Genomic DNA, 19,415 nt, shown 5'->3' with positions numbered 1-19,415 from the left:
GTGTACCCACTAAAAAACCCCCCATATGCCGCCTCGCCGCCCTTTTGGTGGGGTTACAGGAACGCTTGCGCTTGTCATCTGCGACCCCACCGGCGGCAGCCGCCCACGAGCGCGGCTCCTTCGCGGATGCCCGAAGGCCCTTCACGCTAGGCGCGCCAGATGGTAAGACGCGCCTTCCTCCTCGGCTTCCATTCTGTATTGTAGCGGACCCCCCCGAGCCCGCCACAAGGAAGCCACGGGCGCCAGGAATTTCCCCAGCGCCCGGCGACAGATCAGGTCTATGGTTCTGCCGCAAAACCACAACTCGGCTGCAGAGGACAGGGAGAACGGCACAACGTAACACCGACACTCCTCTTCCTCTGCAGCCCCACCAACGCCGCTACAGCGGAACGGCCCCGCCAAGTTCGCAGGGGATAGGGAGAGTGGCGCATCGAAATACCATCACTCCTCTTCCCCTGCGATCCCACCTCGGCCGCCGAAGATAGGGAGAACTGCTTACCGCAATACCGACACTCCTCTTCCTCGACGGTCCACCGTCGGCGCATCACAAGCGGGCTTAACCAGCCCACTTGGAGCGTCCTCCTCGGGCCAGCCCGCGACCCAAACAGGCCGGCCCTGGTTGCCTCTTCGCTTCACCGTGGGTGACCAAGCCACGGTTACTAAGCCCCTCCACCACGACAAGGTGAGCAACCCGCGGGGGGTCACAGTTCTAACCTAACCTAACCCAATGTTCTGATAGCATTTCATTTCTGTAAGGGTCACAGTTCTAACCTAACCTAACCTACTTTTCTGATAGCAGTTCGGTTCTGTAAGGGTCACAGTTCTAACCTAACCTAACCCACTTTTCTGATAGCAGTTCGGTTCTGTGAGGATCGCAGTTCAAAAAAAAGTCCAGGTCCAAGTTTGGGTCTGGGTCCATAACGAAGAGAATAAATCGCCAAACGTGAACTATGTGTCGTTGAAAAGTTCCATTCTTATCATCATCAGCAGTTCCACTTCATCAAATGTCACTTTTTTTATGTAAATGCTGGATTTGTTGATGAAAATACAATAGTCACTAGTTCACATTTGAGGAGTTCCCTCAGTTCCTTATGGATCCCATCATCAGAACTCGAGCTTGACAAAAATGTGTCTTGAAAGCTTAACTTGCTTAACAAACATAAAAAATAAAATAAATCGCCAAACGTAAACTATGCGTCACTAAAGAGTTCCATTTTGATATCTGATCATCATCAGCAGCTCCACTTCATCAAATGACACTTTTTTTAATGGAAATGCTTGATTTGTTGATGAAAATACTAAAATCACTATATGTATGCCTTTAACATTTGAGGAGTTCCCTCGATTCCTCATGGATCCCATCATCAGAACTGCGTTTTGACAAAAACGGGACCAATCTGTATGTATACAATCAAAAAAGAATTTTCAAAATCGGTCCAGAAATGACGGAGCTATGGAGTAACAAACATAAAAAAAACATACAACCGAATTGAGAACCTCCTCCTTTTGAAATTTAAGTACAAAAACATGAATTTGGAACACAGTCCGAAAAAGGCCTCGCCGGCATGACCCACCTTACTCCGCTTCTGCCAATTCCTTAAATCAATCTCCGTGTAAGGAAACCGTCATTACAATAGAAAACAATACGCAGATAATGGAGCGAATAACTGACAATGAGCGATGTTGTAAGCGCGTGGGCAGAGTGAGTCAGGCTGTGGGTGCTTGCTGTACTCCTATATTCACTATTCAGTCTGCTCTGACTGTGATCTACTCGGACATAACTTGAACTCGAGATCCCTAACAGCTGTTTACAATTAAAATTCACACTTATACTGGTTTTCCTGAGATAAAGCGCGAATTGTAAGTGATCTGATAGCATAGTTGGGAGACCTAGTTCCAGAGTTCCAAGAGAGTCTGGAATGAACAGGTACGGTTCCTACTTACTTTCTATACCTAGTGATAAAAACCGGACAAGTGCGAGTCGGACTCGCCCACCGAGGGTTTCGTACTTTTTAGTATTTGTTGTTATAGCGGCAACAGAAATACATCATCTGTGAAAATTTCAACTGTCTATGAGATACAGCCTGGTGACAGACAGACGGACAGACGGACAGTGGAGTCTTAGTAATAGGGTCCCGTTTTTACCCTTTGGGTACGGAACCCTAAAAAAGCAGTTCAGGAATAAAATATTTCTCGTGATTAGTTTGCCCCGAATGAAAACCTCGCGACTTATTTTCCAGGCCGGTTGTTTTTATGTAAGTGTTAGTTTTATGTAGTGTTTTACGCTAAATAAATATTTTTCACCTCAGCAGCTAGAACAAGCCTACTTTCGTCACTCCCTGGAGTGAGGAAAGTGCGACTTTCCTCACTCCAGGGAGTGAAACAATGTAGCTTTTTAATTTAGTGAAGGCCATGAACTTCATACTACGGTACGGTACGGTACGGTACGGTACGGTACGGTCCGGTCCGGTCCGGTCAGGTCCGGTCCGGTCCGGTCCGGTCCGGTCCGGACTTACTTTTTTTCTGTTTATTCTGTGTAATTCGAAATACATTTTAACCTTTAATATGTTCTCACTACTGAGGTGAAAAATTATGTGTGCAACACGAGAGCAAAGTTATTTTACATCTCGTGTTTTTGAGTCCCTCGCTACGCTCAAGATTCTACCTTAGAATCACTCGCTTCGCTCGTGATTCAATTATAGAATCTTTCGCTTTCTCGGGACTCAAAATAAACACTCGCAAGAAAAACCAACTTTCCTCTCTTGTTGCACAAATAACTATTTTATTCTTTTTCTATTCTAAAAGCCTTAGAACTTACCAACATGAAAATTCAACCCCTATTTGACCCAAAACCTATAAGAAGAATCTACATAATATAATTCCTTCAATCCTCTTCCTAGTTTAAGTGACTTAGTTCATGGTCATATCAATGTTTACATATAACTTTTACCGGGCCTAAATATCAAAACAGTAAAAGTGACACGTTAAAAGTCCAACGAGTTTAGAAGCTGAACGCGCTTGATTGTGACCATTGTCAGACTGAGATGAAGGAATGTTCCCAGATGGGCCAACGATGTGGAGCAATGAACATCTGGCGAGAGTTATCATACGCATGGATTGTGCTTTTCACTTGATTATCATGTGTGGGTAAGATACTGCAGTGCATATAAGTAGGTAATTAGTATCTAATTCTTCAGGAGCTGTTCAGGAACTGTAGGTAAATGAAGTTCTATGGGGACATTCCACAAAAAGGTTGTTAATAAGAGCGTAACGCCGACGGATAATGAGTAACGAATGAGAAGCAAAAACTAATTCTTACTCTGATTATAACGAACTTTCCCCAAACACTCCTGCCTGCGCTTTCAGTCACGCCGTTTTACACCCATATGTCGTATCATAACAGCATCATTTACGATTAAGACGTTGTAACATGTAAGTACTCTAGATTAATGTAAACAACTCTCCCGTCATCTGTTATACGACAGTATCCCATCGCACGTCAAACCACGAGAATAATAAACTTTATCACAAAGATTTAAGGGCTATATTGTGTTACAGAATATGTGTACTTTAACTACTGCCGCATTCCTGTTTCATACCCGATCGAATTACACAAGCTATTTTTCTTGTGTGTGGTTTAATGATGACTAGGATTTATTAAAAATATTGTGGCACGGTTCGCAAATAAAAACAAATTCAAAATTCCATAACGTCATAAAATAAGAGAGGCGTGTTTGATTAAAACAGAAATCAAAAGTGTTGATAGTGCTTAAGTCACTGTAGCTACTAATGTTTTTTTAAAGTAAATTCAACATTTTGGAAGCCGAACGACAACTCCGAAAACCTTGGAGGATATAAGCCATTAACAGGCGTTCCCCTCTGTCGAAACTCTATGACCAATGGTCATACACAACACATTGTATGGACTGACGTTTATCTGACATGGCTATTTTTGCGACGTATACATTTGACGTGCCCCTCCCCCGCAAAAAGCGCAGACTGTTTTGTACAGAAAATTAAGCCAAGCCGAGAACAGAAACTAACAGAAAGGGATTATTAAAGCCTGAGTATATAGTTTCCCACTGCTGGGCAAAAGACTCCCCCTCGATCTCCATCGGTCTCGGCTTTGGGCAATCTACGGCCAGCCGTTCAGATTTACCTTCAACCTCCAGGTCATCTTGACATCTCCGCCTGGGTCTACCAGCTTCTCTCCTTATGGCATGCACTCTTTTTTTTTCGGAATGGGAAATGCATTTACCCACCGTCCCCCCGGCCGCGGGAAGGCCATTGATGAGGGGGGGACTCGCCGCTCCTGTCGCCTCATCTAGCGAGAGGGGAGGGAGAACTTGGCCCTACCCACTAAACCCACTCCGGCGTTCCACCCTCTTTGCCGTTTGCGAGAGCGCCATGGGATCGAGTATGCTTCACTCCACCATGCATGGGTGGCATGCACTCTATGGCCATTTTAGCCCACCTCTGTGGGCCGGCTCAGTCCCATTTCAGCTTGGCGATCTTAATATGGAAGGGATAAACAATATAAACACGTGCGGAAGCCCTAAATTCGACCTTAGACAAACACTAGACTGCTAGTTGGAAGTTAAGGCTAATCCTAGCTTATCACGCGATGACGCGACCGCACAGGCGATTGAATCCGACTTTATTAAGTCAATAGCAAAAGTAGCTAACCGGAGGTGATAATAATCAAAATTAAAGATGATTTTGTAATCTTTGGGACCTTATTATCCTACTACCTAATTAAATAGTTTTGACACCTCGCCCACTAAGCTACTTCGCTTGTTGTGATGAGAGATTTTAAAACTGATTGCAAAAGTTGCAAAACTGATGGTTCTATATGAAATCGATCATAGACCTATTCTCTATGTATACTAATATCTATCCTCATATCACAAACGGCATTGAGCTCAGTAAGATTAAGTTCATTTGTTTAAATAATTGTCTGTCCCTTATTATGCCTTATTATGGTATTGTTATTTAATAAAACATTACACACTAACCCTAACTGAAAGAAATCCAACAAAAATCTGTCAAGGCGTTTGGACTCTGGGGCATATAAGTACCAAAAACAAATTGATAAGCATGAAACAAGTCAAGTAAAAAGTGTAAAGTCATACTATTTATTTGCTATTTACCAGCACATATGCGTTACCATTAGTAACAGATTTGTTTTGACAGCTACACGACAGTAAGCAAGATAAATTACGTAACAGCTCAAAATAGTCACTACTGTCAAAGGCGGTTTTATGTCAATTAGGATGTCAACAAGCGATGATCTATAAATACAAGAACCATACTAATTTAGACCTTATAACGATGTGATAAAGTTCACAATGTCAGTCAAGTGTGTTTAAAGCGCACGCGTTTGATCTATGAGGGATCGGAGTTGATCAAATTGCGCTGGTACCATGTTACTAAGGGGACAATAGCGTGCGGTCACTTCGAAGATATTTTGTAATTGTGTACTTACTAGCTAGTCTAATTTTAGCCTAGCTTAGCCTTGGATAAGCTGCAAAATCATACACATATTTATGACGGATACTGAGTATACGTGGATTGTGTTAGATAAGTAAGTAAGTAAATATTCTTTATTGCACCAAAATTATACATTTTACATACATGTAAAACTACAAAGAAATATTAAAAGAAAAAATAGAACCAGGTAACAACAGGCGGTCTTATCGCTAAAAAGCGATCTCTTCCAGACAACCTTAAATATAAAATAATAAAAAATAAATAATAAATAAATAAAAATGATAAATGTGCTTTAATTAATTTAAAAACCAAACAGTCATAATAAACATATCAAATATGCAATACAAAAGTTGCCCCGCGACATAAGAAAAATACAACAAAAAACTGAGGTTCAAAATTATTGTTGTTTAGAAGAAATGGTTTATGTTGTTGTTCTGTTGTTGTCGGGGTTTCTGTTGTTAAGGGTAATTTTTTTTTATTCTGTCCTGTCATGTCCAAATATTGCAAAGTGTAAAATATGGTGTAACTAGTGCGTCCAATAGGTAATAGCGGCAACATAAATACATCATCTGTGAAAATTTCAACTGTCTAGCTATCACGATTCATGAGATACAGCCTGGTGACAGACAGACGGGCAGACAAACTGTGAAAACAGTTTTGCAAGAAACTGTATAACTTGTATGTATAACTTTTAAATAATAAATCTCTCTATCTATCTAGACGGACAGACGGACAGCAGAGTTTTAGTAATAGGGTCCCGTTTTTACCCCTTGGGTACGGAACCCTAAAAATGGCCCAAAGACAGGCCTAAGGCCTTACGGGCGCTACGAAGTGGACCAGAAAATTGGTGCGCAAATGGCGTTTGTGCACATTTCGTTGGTGCGCACGTCCTCTCGGCGTTAGATGAACGGGGGGGGATCTTTACTTTTGAAATCTTTGTGGGCAGTGTAGTATTTTACCATTTTACCTAGTACCTTCTTCAATTTGGCCCTTTGCCCTTTCCATTTCTTTTTTAAGGGTTCCGTACCCAAAGGGTAAAAACGGGACCCTATTACTATGACTCCTCTGTCCGTCTGTCTGTCACCAGGCTGTATCTCATCAACCGTGATTTTACCTGTCTAGAGTTGAAATTTTCACAGATGATGTATTTCTGTTGCCGCTATAACAACAAATACTAAAAAGTACGGAACCCTCGGTGGGCGAGTCCAACTCGCACTTGTCCTGTTTTTAATTTCTCCCCTCTTGTGGTATCGGAAATTATTGCCCAGGCAAAATGTTACGTTTGAAATAGTTAAATGAGATTTAATGTATGACCTAAACCTACAAGCTTAGGTACCCATCTTATTGGAATGCCAAGACAAAATAACAAAAACAAACAAAAGTGGCACTGTAGTGCCGTAAGCCAAGTCCAAAATTTAATCATATTCATTAATTAACATTCTATAATCACGGTCATAAATTTTACACCGGTTAACTCGTAGTTACAGTTGATTAGAATTGTTTCCAGTGTTTTTTTGTATGTTATCTGTAGGTCAGGGGTTATTTATTAGGAAGATAGCGTGAAATGTGTTTAGGTCGGCTTTGATTTTTAATTTGTTTTAAATTGTTAGCTATTAAGTGAGGCCAGAACGCTGGTGTTTTAATAGAATACTGATTATAGCATAAACCTTTATATAATCATACATTTACTTATAATAATAGTACATAATATATTCGTTTAATGTAACAGACTTCAAATGTTAGTGATTAATATTGGTTCTACTTCTACATCATTTGAGTTTTTAAGAAAAATGGAGGTATAATAATAGATGTAAAAAAACAATATTATAATACCTACTTATATGACGGTGTGATTTTTTTAACGTGACAACGACAATATTGTTGTGGTTATGTGGTATATGTAGAATTTTATAGTATCTTAAAGGATATCAGATACCATGGCATCAAGAACCAAAAAAATAGTTGACTGACCCATGTAATGTAAGTGCATCAAAACATAGCGCACCTCGAATAGGTTAAAGGGTGAATGACCCATGAAAGCAGACAGCCGGGCGCCACACTGACATTGACAGTTAACGATTGATTGATCGATAAATCCGATGATCTATCGATTCTGAGGTGTAGTAAAGTGTGGTAAGTACATTATTGCTAAAAAAAGTAAAATGTGACAAAATACAATTCCTGACATATATATAACTTAACTTAAACTGCTGTGCACCGCTGGTATTCAAAATATCATAAGATCCTACCGTACAAAGAATTTAAATTCAAGTACATTTATTTCATATTTCTCTCAAAAAAGGTAGCTGATTACCTTGCTCACATTTTATCTTAGATCTATTCGACTCAGACAAAAATGTAATTTGCACTGAGTACGAGCGTGTCAAAAATATTATCTCTATTCTATTGATTATTGATCGTTGTACACAATCTAAGCTCGAATTGACGTTCATAGTCTATTATTACGATATTCTGATCTTTAAAATCACGGCAAGTGTAGCTTTAAAAATCTACGCAAACATTTACCGAATCTGCCTGATAAGCGGCGACCGGCGACCCAATTAAAATTGCAGAAGTTTAAAAAGTATCTCAACGACATCCATCAAGTTGATTGATCGTGGCGGTAAACAAACGCACGCGGCAGGAGCGACGACCGCGTTCCAACTATTATTAGGTTAGATCGCATCACGTAATTAAACATGTAATTTAAGGAACTCATTTACGCCTTTTAAGGATTCTTTAAAGGACGACTTGCAGCCAAAATGATTGATTAAGGTATTTCTAAACAATATACATAAAATTATAATCAACACAAATCAATTTGTCAGAAAAATTTGATGTAAGACTTTATCTAATTGAAAGAACTATGAATATAGTAAGTAACACATTTCTGATTGTTGGGAACTCAAGATGTTTTTTCTTATACAAAAACCAAATCTATAGAACTACTAGAACTGAGTTACGTACTTTTACTCTCTAACCGCATCGACTTTACTTTAGCGTTATGATGTCAAAAGTTATGATGATATGTTGCAAGAAATTCGACAAAAGAATATCGTTGAGATGCCGTAATAAATACTTTTAAATCTGATTTTTCTAAGACCTTAAATATAAGAACACCTTTTGACAGGCTCTCCATTTCATTTCGTCTAATTAGATACGCATATATGACACAATATGTTTAGCTAGCTAAAATTATAAAGTACTAGTGACTTTAGCGTGTTGTTTCCATGAATATGCCTAGATAATTGTAATGGCGTAAAGCAGCCGCTAGAGTATATTTTGTGGGTTTGCGAAGAGCTTATGATTGTATGGCTTCGGGACATCGGGTATGTTCCTAATGTCTCCAATCCAACTATTACTTATACATTTTTAACGGAAGTTAAAATAAACCAGCATCAACACATTGACAGTGTGTAAAGGGGCCCAGACTGACTATCAGTCCGCCGGACGATATCGGCCTGTCAGTTAGAACAAAAATTTGACAGTTCCGAACAACTGACAGGCCAATATCGTCCGGCGGACTGATAGTCAGTGGGCCCCTTTACATTTCGTATAGTGAGAAATATGTTCGAAATTAAATAAACATAATATATGTATCAGTCAACACATCAGTAGGACGCTGTTGTAAGTCGATTAAACAAACAAGTTAGCAACCAATGATGATGATGAACAAACAAAAGCTTCGTACATGACGTAAAACCGGAAGCCAAGTTTACGCCTGCGATCTAAACTTTTACTTTAGGTAGGTACTATATTTAGATTTAATGGATTCAGTTCCTAAATAGCATGGAGGAATTAAATCCGCTCATAAAACAGCGAATTTTATTTTCAGCAGATATGCCAAGGTGTTTGCAGTTATTATTTGCGAACTTAGCCTCAGCACTTCCAAAATGAACTTTTCAACGATATTTTTCTTAGTAGTATAATTATTTTATATGAATTGTTTGTGACTTCCATTTTTTACGCAACGCAGACCTTTTTCCTGCATTATGTCTGTTTTTTTTTAATACAAAATAGGATCAGAGGTTCCATGGCGACCTTGATTATGATATAACAAGGTAGGTATAAAATTTTCACCACACCAGCTCTCTTGATTGTTCAAAAACTGATGAGAAAGTTGCATTTTATCCACATGTAAGGCAAAGTAATTAAATGCAAATTTTGGGTTGTTTTCTTATGTTTGCTGGTAGAATTGGCTTTTAAATGATGATTTTGAATGATAAATATTTAATAACATTAACTTTGAATCGGTTTGCTTTGATTTTGTTTGATATTTTACAGTTAGTATTTTCCTTGTGTCGGTGTGGTGAAAAAATCTGTGTGTCACTCGGTGGTAAAATTTATTTAACCCTCATGCCTTGAAATCCTCGCAACGCAATCAATCGCAATCGCAATTTCTCAACCGTTTCTCGTATAATTTTGTAAGCAGGTCCGATAATAGGGATGATGAATTGATGACATAATATTGAATTCAATAACAAAATCTAGTATAACGTGGATAATGCCATCCATCGTACGCCTATTGGTTCAAAGAGCTCCAATTTCAGCACTACACTCATCTTTCACACAAGTATGATCCGATCCATTTCAGTGAGTGGTCCTTTGATCCCGGTCCGCTTCCTAGTTGCATGAATGCCCCGTTGATAGACAATCAGAACACACATTAGCGTGTAAGATAGTGTAATAGGTGCTGGCATAAATCATTGCTTTTGTTGAATTTCTTACGCAACTGTAGTTGTATGAAATTCGGTTATATCACAAACTAGAATGATGCTTACGCTTAAGTACATACCACGCGTAAATTCTAGACCTGTACAGGGTGGGTTCTATTGCAATTTATGAAGCATAATACGTCGAATTTACACGGAAGTCTCAGGTGCAAAAGTAAAAGATTTTCCCCTAAGCTTAAGGCTTCAAATGTAAAAGAATTCATTCATTCATTCATTTATTCCTTTATAAAACATAGTTTTACATGTCAAATACAGTATTTCATATTTACAACTATTTACATCTAAGTTACATAGCAAAACACCTCACTATGAATATAATATTAGGTATAAGATAATTATGTCGTGTAGGTACAATTATTATTCAAAATTTATTATTTATAGGTTTAAATGATTACAGTTAGTTCATATCACATAATTATGGTTAGTTAAATTCTTATTTTATATTTCTATAGCTTGGGATTGTGAACCAGTTCAAGAGTGCACGCCGTCAAAAAATTCGTCAACAGAGTAGTACCCTGCAGACATAAGTTTAGCCTTAAGTTTATTCACGAAACCTCTTTTACCAGTAGCACTTTTAATCTCTAAGGGTATGTGGTTATATATCTTAGGGCCTATTGAGTGGAGACACTTTTTAGACTTAGCTAGACGCGTACGCGAATGATGGCGCTAATTGGTAAAGCTTACAACATGATGACAATCACTCTGTCAAGAGTACAACGACAAAGAAGTAGAATGTGGAAATTTTGTCTGAAATTAATAATCTTGCGTTGCGTGGGTGGGTAGATAGATATAGGGGATGATTTGGAAACGAGATGGAAGAGGTTAGTATCAAAACTTTTTTTTTAACTGCAATACAATTTCATTTTGACTCGTGCAGTACTGTAGGGCTAGTATGATGCCGTTTAACACCGACAGATCATGTTTTCCTTTTTGGCTAGTGTGATTAAACTGATTAATAAATGTCATAAGTGCATATATATTATCTTGACTTGCGATTTCTGCAAAATGAACAGAGTGAACAAAGATTGTGAGAATGGACAAGAGTCGCTGGACAAGCGGACACCCGAGGGAGCGGTAGACCACCGCAGCGCTGGGTGGACGACACGGAGGTCGAGACTTGATGAATCGGGCACAAGATCGACAGGAGTGGAAGAAGAGGGAAGAGGCCTACATCCAAAATTGGATCACCAAAAGGCCACCATGATGATAATAATAAGTTTTTAAGTGGAAAAAGTAGGTAATGATTGGTTAGTCATTGTTTAGTTATAAAATAGATGAAATAGAAACAGTTTTGTTACCGACACGGATCAAATTTCCCTTTTGGCTAGTATGATCATAAATGCCAGCATAAGTGCATAATATATCTGTTGACTTCCGATATCTGCGAAGTAATCAGAGTAAATAAGTAGGTCTTAAGTGGAAAACTTTGATAATTATTAACCTTATTTTTTGTAAAATAGGTACCGAAACTACCGAACTAAAAACCAATTAATTATTTAAGGTCAAAGTGGAATAAGTAGATAATGATTGGTTAGTCATCGTATAATAGTTATTTTGCTCTATTATATTGAAATATGATTTTGCTCTGCGCTTTCTACAACTCTACATCAAGATAATTCGTGAAGTACTTAAGCATTTTGCTGCACTATATCTAAAGACTTTTTTTAACAAACACCGGTAGTTTGGGAAAAAGCGTCTTTTTAATTCAATTAATGAACAATTACGAAACGGCTTTCAAAACTTCATGAAACTTGTTCACAATACAGTATTCTACAACGTATATTTATTTGTTGATTACAAAACACCCAAAACAGCTATACGTTAATGACAGGACCTCAGATAAAAAATAGTGTGTTCGGGAAAAATGCGTCTTAAATTTATAGACGCATCATTGTCCAATCAATATTAAATAACCTCAAATTTTTGAAAAATTTAATAATATTTATTTAAATATAAAATATTTAAAAATTTAAATCGGGCAACAAGGTCCATATAAAAATACCTTACAGCATCATTGGTAAAATGCCTCAAGGGCCTATTTTAGACTTAAGCTAATTATTAATCTCGTTTACATAGTACCAGTATATCTTGTATGTAAATAAAGAGTATTAAGTACCCTTACAGACTAATATATACATATATATATATATACATTATTTAGGCTGCAAAACGGCGTGGCTCCGTTGAATCGTCTGGTCTTTTGTCGGATTCGGCAGTTTTCTGTCAGTTCAGTTTGTTTTTTTTTTCTATGTTTGATAAGGCTGCAGTGCGTAAGTTCTAGTTTCTTAGTATTTTACAGTGCCTCAAGGGTCTATCCTTGTGTCAGCTCTTAAATCTAGCTCCACCCTCAATGAGGTAACAGGTAACAACAACACTGTAACTGACAGTTAACGACGCTCTTAACTGCGGCAGTAAACGAACAGTCGAACAATAACGAATTTGCGACGCGGGCCAATGTCGACAACTACATTAATCTGCTGTTATGAATGTGGTGACGTGGTACCTGGGCAAATGGAAACTCAAGAAACATATTTCTAAGGATTTTTTATCGTTTTAGAAGGTATCTGCATACGCGAGCTTAGACTAAAAGCATTAACTAATTTTATCAAGCAAAAAAATCTGCGAGCGATCTACATGAAAAATTAAAAAATTCACCGCTTCCGGCAAGATTTGCGACCTTTCGACCTCAAACGTTAATCAACTTGACTTCGCGCCTTTAATTATGATAACCTTCATGAAGAATATTAAAATGCCACTTCAGTTATAAGCAATGATCGGACAAATCATCGCAAAACCATCAAAAATCATTTATATCTCAAAATAGGACAAGAATTATTAAACTCGTATTATGAACAGTATTTTTGAATAAAATTTCCAGATTATATTCAAAACTGCAGTTCAAAAATGTAAAAAAAAATGTATCCTGTTCCATACCATATTTATTTTTGCGATAATTTGTCCGAACTCTGGTTATAAGTTTCCATAGTTCTAAGTTGATATTTAGAACGGACTAGTACCTGGCAACTCGTTGTAATTATAAGGTTATGCCATTCCTTCATGTAGGGGGGTTCTCATTTGAGCAGGTTTCACATCGCAAGCAGTTATGGCAATTTGAATTCATTATGCGATAGTTCCAAGTGCGTGATAATGTTGTCTTATATAGGTTATTATGTAGATACCAAATACCTATACCAATACAGCTATGATTATGAGTCGTAAGGTTTTGGTAGTTTCGCAACTGGAGCTGGTGACAGTACTGACGTTAGATTCAGGCTTGCATAAGACCGAGTGCCTTTATATATGTTGTACCTATACCTACAAGATTATGTATTTTTCGGCCGAATAAAATTGGAGATATCATGAAATTTTGTGTAAAAGCAGATTCAATATTTGTTTCACCTTACTGTCATAAATTTGCCATTTAAAGTACCGTCAAGCGGGGTGAATAGGGACAGTTTTGTACTTTGAGAGAGATTTTAAAGGAATTTTTCCTCGATGGCCACAAATGTTAAGGTTTATAACTTTTATAAACTTTTGTCTTATGTTTGAGAATCAATTTATAATAAAATATTTCTTAATAATTTAGTTTTAATGTCCTTTTTTGAAAAAAAACAGGCCATTTTGGTTCATACTGGATCCGGGGTGAATAGGGACGACTAAGGTACGAATAGGGACAAATGTTTCCGGTTCTTGTCCCTATTCCCCCCGCCGTCCGTATTCACCCCATTTGACGGTAGTTATTTTACAACGTTAACAAATCGTCAATCAATCAAGTCAATTGTATTTTATGGTATGTCATCTAGTAGTCCCAGTATTCGACATTGAATAAAGACAACGTGACATTTAATAAAGCCACTTCAATCTAAGTGACTAGCTATAGGCTCGTAACATCGATGTGAAACAATTATTATTTGCATTTTGTTGTCACAGTAAAGTTAATAACTTAGTAATAAATCCTCATGTTTTTCTCCGAGAATAACTTGAATTAAAACATTATTATATCTGAGGTGATATAGTTCTTAAATCGCATAAAGGTAGAGTAATAACAGAACACGAATAAACGCGTACATGCTTCCGTAGTCGTACAAATATTTTGAATCTTAAAATGTCGTTTATTATTCAGTCTCATGGCTGCACTAGAAAAATGTAACGGGAGTTGAAAAGTGGCTTGAACCCTTTTAAGCCACTTTTCAACTCCCGTTCGTGTAAATACACTACTACAGTCACAGAATAAGTCATAGTATTATCATACAGAACGGCAACGCACCGCCCCGCCCCGACTCGAATTACCTCGCCCCGCGACAGCAGATTGACGGCCGTTTGCCGGCCGCTCAGTACTATTTTTAAGCAACTTACTCACACTATGACGCATGACGCGTGTACAGACGTGCCGTTCACACATAAAAGCGCAATCTACAGTGTCGTACCTACGCCTTTTTCTTCAACTTTGGCCGGACACACTGCCGTGTTTCTTGATACTTATACCTATCTTAAAATAGTACTAAGATATTTTTCAGAAAAATAGCCTGCTGTTAAATGACACGATGTACTATTAAAACGAGTTCATTTTACCTAATTTTCATCAGATGGTTTGGCGATGCCTATATCTCGCTAAGTAACTTGTTTTTTTCTGTTTGACAAATCTTCCATTTTTTTTGGATGTTAATTAAGTAAGATCGAATCGAATTGATCGAAGAATCTAATTAAGTGATTATAATTGCAATTCTGTAAATGTTTCCTGACAAAAATCTACTCCCAAAAATGTAGGTTAAAGCACTAAACAAATAATGCGAGTTGTTAACACATTTCGCACTTGATAAAACCAAACTTATTACTCATGTGATCAAACAATAACTTTAATACCTAGCAACAATGGTGAGACAATGAAATAAAACCGTGCCGACTTATTATATACTTATCGAGGTTTGTGATACTTTAATTTGGGACGTGAAAAACAGCACTAATTATCGTTTTAGTTATGAATTCTTTACTTAATTAAGTGCACTTATTTGATAACAGCCTACATATTTCAGAACTTCATAGAATAGATTTAAAAGTGGAAAAATTACTGCCTTGGGTGAGACTTGAACTCACGGCCTCTGGAGTTCAAGTCTCACCGAAGGCAGTAATTTTTTCACTTTTAAATTTATTCTAAGCTTAATAGCATCGATCGCAGACGTTTCTGCTTGGTAAAAATTAATTCATAGAATAGACCTAAAAATTATATACAGTAAAACCGAAATGTTGGATGTGTGGATGTGTAATTTCATTAATTTGAAATTACAGTAGCGACACTAGCGACAAATAATCTATCAATTTTTTTCAGATTTGCATATATTTCTTTATAGTTTCTCAAAAACGGCTCCAGCGATTTAGATGAAATTTACAATATAGGGACGTATGAAAACTACAATTCGATTAAGCTGAGGTTCATTTTGAAAGTAATTAGTTTGTCCTAGTTTTCGCGGTAGCCCGGTGGGTGGGTACTAAATTGTAAAATACTGATTTAATTTTTAAACCAGAGGCTAACGAGGCAGAGAAATCGAACGATTCGATAATAAGTGTTTTTTTAAATAAGGAATACAATATTTGTAAGTTTTATACCATACATTAATTAGTGTGTGCGAAGTCTCTCCTCTCGTTGGATTAATTACAACCTTGATCCCGCACATCTCTTTCTCAGTGGAAAGGCAGCCTAAATCTTAGTTAGTATATAGGTACATACAATATTGCTGCTCCATGCAGTAACATGCATAAATACATTTATTAGTTGAAATTAAAATTTATTAGAAGGGATTAGACATTATTGGGAGTACATGAGGTTCCCTATGGGTCACTTAAAAGTGTAGCTTTTAATACAGTCGCCATTAGATATATCGGAGCGGCCAAGGCGCTCACAAATAACTGAACACGCCTCAATTGTCAAGGCGCTAGTGCGTGTTCAGATATTTTTGAGCACCTCGGCCGCTCCGATATATCTGATGGCGACTTTACCATGAATACTCGTCTCACGGCAGTTAGTTGATTTATGGGAACGTATTTTGATCTATTTAATGTTTAAGAGCCTTATAAATATTCAAGATGCGGGTGGCCCATGGCATTGATTCAAACAAGATTTCAAAACAGATTAGATTTAGGATCAATCAAAAGTTAGGTACCGCAATGATACGAGTACTTATAATAACCACCGAAGAGTTAGAACAAAAAGGTGTGTATTTTAAGATCTACGTTACTTTTCGGAAATCCATATTAATTAATACCAATATATTACTTTGCTAATCCGCGAAAATATAACGTGCTAGTCAATCAGTGCTAACCCGTTATACTTACTTGCGTATTTTTTAATTGCAATTAATGTTCCCACCGCAAAAATAAATACGCAAATAAATATAACAAACGAACAATACTCCATACTCCAATAACTCCACCCCTCCCCTTCCACTTCCACCCTTCCCCCCACTCCCTTCCACCTTCCACTTGGTTTGAGTGGTTAGGTACTCTATAGGTAATGGAGTATTGTTCTTTTGGTGGTGGTTTGTTATATTTATTTGCGTATTTATTTTTTCTAAAAAATACGCAAGTAAGTATAACGGGTTAGCACTGATTGACTAGCACGTTATTTTTTCGCGGATTAGCAAAGTAACATTTTGGTATTAGTTTTCCTTTTTAGCATTTATTTATGTAAAGTTTCGCATCCGAAACGACCGATCGTCTCTTAGTAAAATTTTTGATATGATACGAGTATAAAGAAAACTTGATACTAAGTGCTATACCATTAGGGTAGCTCTTAAAAGCGTTGATATTTAATTTAGTTTACTTAAAATAAATATATAGATCTACTTGGAACCAATTGTCCATTCACTGCATGGGCTAGTTACTACCAGTAGGCAACGGCGGCTATGACTAGACTCAGAAAAGAAACAATCATCACACAAATTGGTATTCGAACCTGGACCCACTAGCCTCCTAGGGAGGATTAGTCTATTACCTATTTAACTAGGCTATAATTACAAGCCTCAAATGGGTATTTATACTTATTTATGGAATCATAATGCAATGACAGCAATTGAATGTTTACTTGTTCCCGGTCCACAGCTGAAATTAGCAGCGGACGCGATATGTCACGATTGCGCAAATCATAGCCTTCGTACTGTTCCTACTTTGATAACCACTGTATGGAGTGTTAACCCTGGCCCTATTACTGAGGATGTGACCGTTATTTGTAATAATTTAAGTTACAATATGTTTGAGCCTTTGGTTAAAACATGTAATTTTTTGGACAAATATCCAGAATGTATGTAGAAAAATCTCCTTTAAATTTACCGGAACCCCCAGAATAGATAAAGTACCTATCAAACTAGTAAGGGGTTAAAGGTAACTCAAGTAGTAGATATAGTTTTGCACAATTTTTGAATGATTGGTACATTATTATCAAATTATTTAAGACACAAATTTATACCAAAATAGTAACACCACGGCGTTGCTTAAATAATCAGGTTATAGGCGTCAGGTGTAACTTTTTTCACACATTACGTAATACAATACCTATTACAATTCAAGACAAAAGGCGGCAAACCCAGGATCCGTTCGAAAATGCAACTTAATCCTGTTGGAATTGATCACAAATTACCATGCCACTGGATTCCTCTGTGGAGCGCACCCAGAGCAGAGTTCGAAATTTTAAAAGTTAGGAGAACGACCGGATACGGCACGATAAGTTGAGAGACGCGGCGAGGGAACTACGAGCACTGCGCTCGGTGGCTCGGTCCCGACTGGCGGCTGAAATCGCGAGCTTATCAAAGGAATGGACAAGCTAAACATCAGGGGTGATGTTCCAATCTCTTTGAAGAGTTCACAGCGCAGGGCAACCGATATAAAGCTCTAGAATCACGCATAGTTCTAACGGATCACAATTACAGTAGTTGGCTTGAGAGTAAAAATCGCCTACACTGTGTAAGCAATGAAAACATGGAGACGCGTTGGCCCTACCACTGAGATGGACGCTCTTCCATTACATTACTAGAGTCTGTGCGAAAAGAGAAGAGTCGCGGATTGTATGGGGCCCAATACATTTTACGACTCTTCTCTTTCCGAACAGACTAGTAGATTCTTTACCTCCGTTTATTGGCGTTTAACGCTTGCAATAGTTCTGTTTCCGAATATGGCTGTATAATTTGGTGATTTTGAAGTGTAGGCGTTGTTTAACCGATTTGCATCGTAAGTACTGGTCTAATCGCTTTTAACCATGTTGGATGGGAGGGGCGAGGAACATAAATTATGTACTTATTAAGATGTCGAGGCGTAACTTATTTGTATAGACCGAATTGCTTAAAATATGTTTACACGTTTTATCGATCTAAACGTGATTGTAGAGCTTATGATCTCTGCGCATACTTGAATCAATATTTTTTCTATTGACCATTTATCCACTTCAAGGTTTAAAACTCTTAATTTTTTGCAAAGACTACAAAGTTCTTTGAACAATAAAACTCTTGCTATAATATCGCCTTTTTGGTCCACTCCGCAACTCAGAAGAGATTATGTAGGTATAAATGATTAATCTTAACACTTGTATTCACAGAAGTACTGCACATTTTATTTGTTCTCCTGCAAACCCGCAACTGTAGCCATGGGACGACCTTCGGAACATTCTTCAACCATTCTTAACATGCGTCAGAGATGATTGTCTTACTTTGGAAATGTGTTTTCAGCGCTTTATGGCAAAGATTAAGCGAGGAATGTAAAGATATATGGCTGGATCAACTTTATTGCCTACAGGTATTCGCAATTTAGCGAGTGAAAATATGGCGTGCTTATTGTTTTCAAGCACGTGATCGTAGGTACCTGTATAGTTTTGCCAACGAAAGCTCTATTTACTTTGTCTAAATTGCAATTCTCCTTAAAACTTGTAACCTAGAATGTGCATTGACTGTGCACTGTAAAACTGTTTAGAAGTTTTTGACAGATATTTATTTAAGGAATATCTTCTAATGAATACCTATTTCTGGTTTTATTTTGTTTGTCTCCATCGGAAACCGTAGCTCTGAGTTTTCTGTCATGTCTACGTGAATTGTTCTACAAGTGTGCACCCATTGGCCCATATTTGGTGTTAATCGTGTAGACCCATATGTTGCTTTGTGAGCAATATTCAGCCATAAGTGTAGGAATAGGATGCCGTCGATAGATTTGCTA

At 37.7% G+C, this 19,415-nt stretch overlaps 1 protein-coding gene across 1 annotated transcript in view; it reads right to left on the bottom strand.

Annotated features, from left to right (window-relative positions):
• LOC134749034 (fibrillin-2-like) overlaps positions 1–18,078 on the bottom strand; it is an 84,417-nt gene extending 66,339 nt beyond the window's left edge. The window contains exon 1 of the mRNA XM_063683928.1: positions 17,854–18,078. Within this exon, the coding sequence (XP_063539998.1) occupies positions 17,854–17,856 (3 nt within the window). The 5' untranslated portion in view covers positions 17,857–18,078. The remainder of the gene's footprint in view (positions 1–17,853) is intronic.
• Between the last annotated feature and the right edge of the window lie 1,337 nt (positions 18,079–19,415).

This window comes from Cydia strobilella, chromosome 17 (genome assembly GCF_947568885.1).
Source record: "Cydia strobilella chromosome 17, ilCydStro3.1, whole genome shotgun sequence".
NCBI lineage: Eukaryota > Metazoa > Arthropoda > Insecta > Lepidoptera > Tortricidae > Cydia > Cydia strobilella.
The sequence above is the reverse complement of the archived record's forward strand: the minus strand, read 5'-3'. Positions and strand labels throughout refer to the sequence as shown.